General features: G+C 34.2%; 1 protein-coding gene and 1 non-coding gene across 3 annotated transcripts; one reads left to right on the plus strand and one right to left on the minus strand.

The window, feature by feature from the left end:
- Nucleotides 1–298: 298 nt before the first annotated feature.
- Nucleotides 299–1682, minus strand: LOC112517485 (paired amphipathic helix protein Sin3-like 6). Of its 2 annotated transcripts, none has more exons than XM_025124930.1 (4): nt 1607–1682; nt 1437–1510; nt 648–755; nt 299–561 (listed from the first exon to the last, which is right to left on the minus strand). In XM_025124930.1, exons 1-4 carry the CDS (start codon nt 1639–1641, stop codon nt 473–475), a joined length of 306 nt encoding a protein of 101 aa, XP_024980698.1. In that variant the 5' UTR covers nt 1642–1682; the 3' UTR covers nt 299–472. The 2 variants fall into 2 exon arrangements, with proteins under 2 accessions (XP_024980698.1, XP_024980699.1); XM_025124931.1 differs by having other exon boundaries at nt 1456–1510; nt 1607–1673.
- A 1094-nt stretch (nt 1683–2776) lies between these two features.
- Nucleotides 2777–2937, plus strand: LOC112517494. The gene has a single exon (XR_003069689.1). It is a non-coding gene; the product is annotated as a U1 spliceosomal RNA (small nuclear RNA).
- Nucleotides 2938–3459: the final 522 nt, after the last annotated feature.

Genomic DNA, 3459 nt, shown 5'->3' on the forward strand with positions numbered 1-3459 from the left:
TAAAATCTCATTAATTACTATATTAGGATGTCCAATGACGACGGTTGCACGTCCTAAAAGACCAAAATAAAAATAAAATCAAGAAGAAAACGTAGTAGGCAATTAACATCTCCGTAAAATATCAGTGATCTATCTTCATGGACAATCTTTAGATGATTTTTCTACTACATTATCAACAACTTCTTCATTTCCTGAAACACCTTTTTCTAGATCTACAATAGGTGAAAAATTGATCTCATTCGTCATATTTCATTGGAATTCATTAGTAAACAATGAATTAGAATTCATAATATGTTCATCGGAGATGTTGAGTTCTACAATATGTTTGCTATCATTTATGCATCCTACATGCCAAATAAGAAGAAGAAGACCAAACATGGTTCTACAAAAGAAGTCCACATCTTCATGGCATTATCAAGTTGTTCTATGAACGAATATCTGAACAAGATTTTTCTATAAACTGAAGAAAGTCTTAATGGATGTTCATATTAGAGTACATAAATTCCAGCTTAGTGTCTTCATACATCCCATCACTGACGTCCTTGATTTCCGCCAACAAATCTACAACACGAAAAGGGAAAATCATGAATTATAATCATTCATGGTAACTGAAAACAGAAAATGTGATGAGGATCTGATCACTTTACCATTATTAGACGAGAACTTTGAGTCCTGCTGCTCGAGATAGACTCCGTGATGATCTAGTGACATATGATGGTTCGCAGCGAAAACCGATTTCCAAAGCTTATTGAAACCTGAAGAGAACATCCTCAATTCCTCTCATTTCTGCTTCAGATGGCTTAATATTCTCAATAGACCAAGAGATGCATTCATTCTTAATTCCTTGATCACATTATGCCCATAAGCACCATAAAGAATTTTCAAGCACCTCAAACTTGGACCCAAGAAACAAAAAGAAAAGTTTGTTTTCAACGGATGTTTGAAATGGTGACCGTACGAAACAAACATCTAGTGATCGTTTAATGGAAGTTTGTTAAAACCAAAACTATCAGAGCATGATAACTTAACAGAAAGAGGTGATTGCTTTCAAAATGTTTTCTCAATGTGTTATTTCACTACTAGAAAACAGGGTATCAGCGACAGATATTTACGACTGAAAAAATCCCTCACATATTAGCGAGGGATCTGTGAGGGAACTAGTTTTTTGACATTCCATTGTTGATCCCTTGCTGATCCTATTCAATTTTTTAGTTAATGTTCTCTAAAGGCATCATTTAGTTACAATTTTGCAAACCTTCTCACGGGGTTAAACTTTTGGTACACATAATCAAACTAGTTTTTAAGATATCGTAGGGGTTTCTATGAGTTCCGGTTTTAACTTTTTGAATGTGTTACTTTCCAAATCTGACACATACTTATGTTAATTTAGTACAATTATCATAAACTAATAGAACAAACTGAAACATTATGGTTACCTTCATGTGGATTTTCTACCTCTAGAAATGCAATGAACATTGACGATAAGAACATCTTGCTCTTGATAAGTAAGCTAAAACCACAATGGAAAACGAACAATGTAAAAGTCAAACATAAATCAACATAAATGTGAAAGAAAATAAAACACAAAAGGAAAGTCGTTATTTACCTTACTTGACGAGCTGCCACGTCGAAAACCCACATACTTCCCTTCTTGATACATCAATATTAAAAGTACTTATGTTCTGAAATAGAAGGCATAAGATAATGATATTTAATAAGCTAGAATCTCATTAAGTAAATCACAACAGTTCGATGTGGGACAAAAGTTTACCATCTTAAGATTGGTTCTATGACTATCTTGACATTTGTACGATGTGGGATATAAAATACCAATAAGAACATCCAATTTTTATGTAGAAATTCCGTTTTTAGTGTCTAATGTCATAATTCGTACAAACATCAATATCAAACATTACCTGCTTGTTTTAAGTTAAGTTGGCATGCCTTAAAGTTAACCCATGACTCACACCTCTAATCGTTTAAACGTAGCCAAATTCTCCTATAATCTATGTTTTGGCTAAAAAGGGAAAGTGTGATGTCATACAACGGACTATCTTCCCAACCAAGTTTCTCCAATTTTGACATACAAGCGTCCATATCACCGTCCTCCGATGGTTTGTCAAAAATGGTTCTCACATGTGTCTCCACATGAGCCAACTCATCTCCCCTTACCGGTTGATTAGCTTCTCATTTTCTGGTTTACTTTTGCTATATTGGCTTGTTTTTGTAATTGAGTCGGTGGCTTGAGCCCATGAAAGTAGGTGTACCTTGTGTTCGTTTAAGTATATTCATTTAGCATCTTAACGAACATGAACGATCACAAACACCCCCATCATTTTCTGAATAAACACGAACACATATTTTTTTGCATGTTTACTGTTGGAGTTCATTTGTATGTTCGGTAAGTAAATTTGCTTGATGCTCACTTGTTTTTTTCTATTCTACTGCCCTCCAACAACTGCATTCTAGTGCTTTGTATACCTTATACACCCATTATTCACCGCAAAACTGAATGAGCATTTAGTAGTCTATTTAAATTGTAAGCAAATGAAATAAGCAACATAACCACCAAAACCTTCATTGCAATTTGGTCCATACATTCCAGAAGTGCAAAGGTCTGAATTATTATTTGTTTCTAGTTTTTATTTGAATTGGGCAAGTTAATTAATAAACTAAATAAATTATTACATACTAATTAAGATCCCACATGGGTGATGGAATGAAAGCTGCAGCCCAGCAAAAGCCATATAAGAAGATTGTTTTACATTTTTTTTACTTACTTACCTGGACGGGATCAATGGGTGATCAATGAGGCCTATGGTCTAGGTTGGTGACCTCCATTGCACTTAGGAGGGGTGCCAGCTTAAGGTCGGCCCAAGTGGTCGAGCCTACGTCATAATTTGTGTTAGTGGGGGCCTGTGTTCGCGCGGCCCCTAACCAAACATCCAGTCCTAATATAAGTTTTTTTGCTTCTTTTTATTCTGTGGGAAGCATTTTTTAAAATTCGTTTATCATCTTTTACGTTAATACAGGAGAATAACTGAACAAATATATGAAAATATATTTATTCAATGATTTGAACAACATACAAAGAAAAATATAAAGGCAAACCTAACTATTTGTTAATCAAAATGATTAACAATTTTATGAACAAAACTTAACCTAATATGTATCTTCGTAACTTCTAGAAATAGAGAGAGAATACAAATGTATGAGATGTAAACAAAATGAATCTGAATGAAATTGTGATCTGCAGAATATGCCCTTTATATAAGAATCCAGAATTGACAGGAAAGACCCTCCAACTTTATGAATATTACTCCGCTAACCCTGATCTTCTACTCACTGTGAGGCGCAGTCCCTGACTTCATATAAAGCATACTTATCTGATTCCTTTCAACATTACCTATCATTCAAAAGTAAAGATTGTAAGTTCAAAGCATCTTTTAACTTCCTACA

Source organism: Cynara cardunculus (assembly GCF_001531365.2).
Source record: "Cynara cardunculus var. scolymus isolate 2C chromosome LG 8, CcrdV1, whole genome shotgun sequence".
Classification (NCBI taxonomy): Eukaryota; Viridiplantae; Streptophyta; class Magnoliopsida; order Asterales; family Asteraceae; genus Cynara; species Cynara cardunculus.

Coding starts and splice junctions, on each gene's coding strand:
- LOC112517485 (XM_025124930.1), bottom strand. CDS start 1,641: ATGTGGGTTTTCGACGTGGCAGCTCGTCAAGTAAG. Junction 1,511..1,606: donor GTGGCAGCTCGTCAAGTAAG/GTAAATAACGAC, acceptor TTGTGGTTTTAG/CTTACTTATCAAGAGCAAGA. Junction 756..1,436: donor GGTAGAAAATCCACATGAAG/GTAACCATAATG, acceptor TGTTCTCTTCAG/GTTTCAATAAGCTTTGGAAA.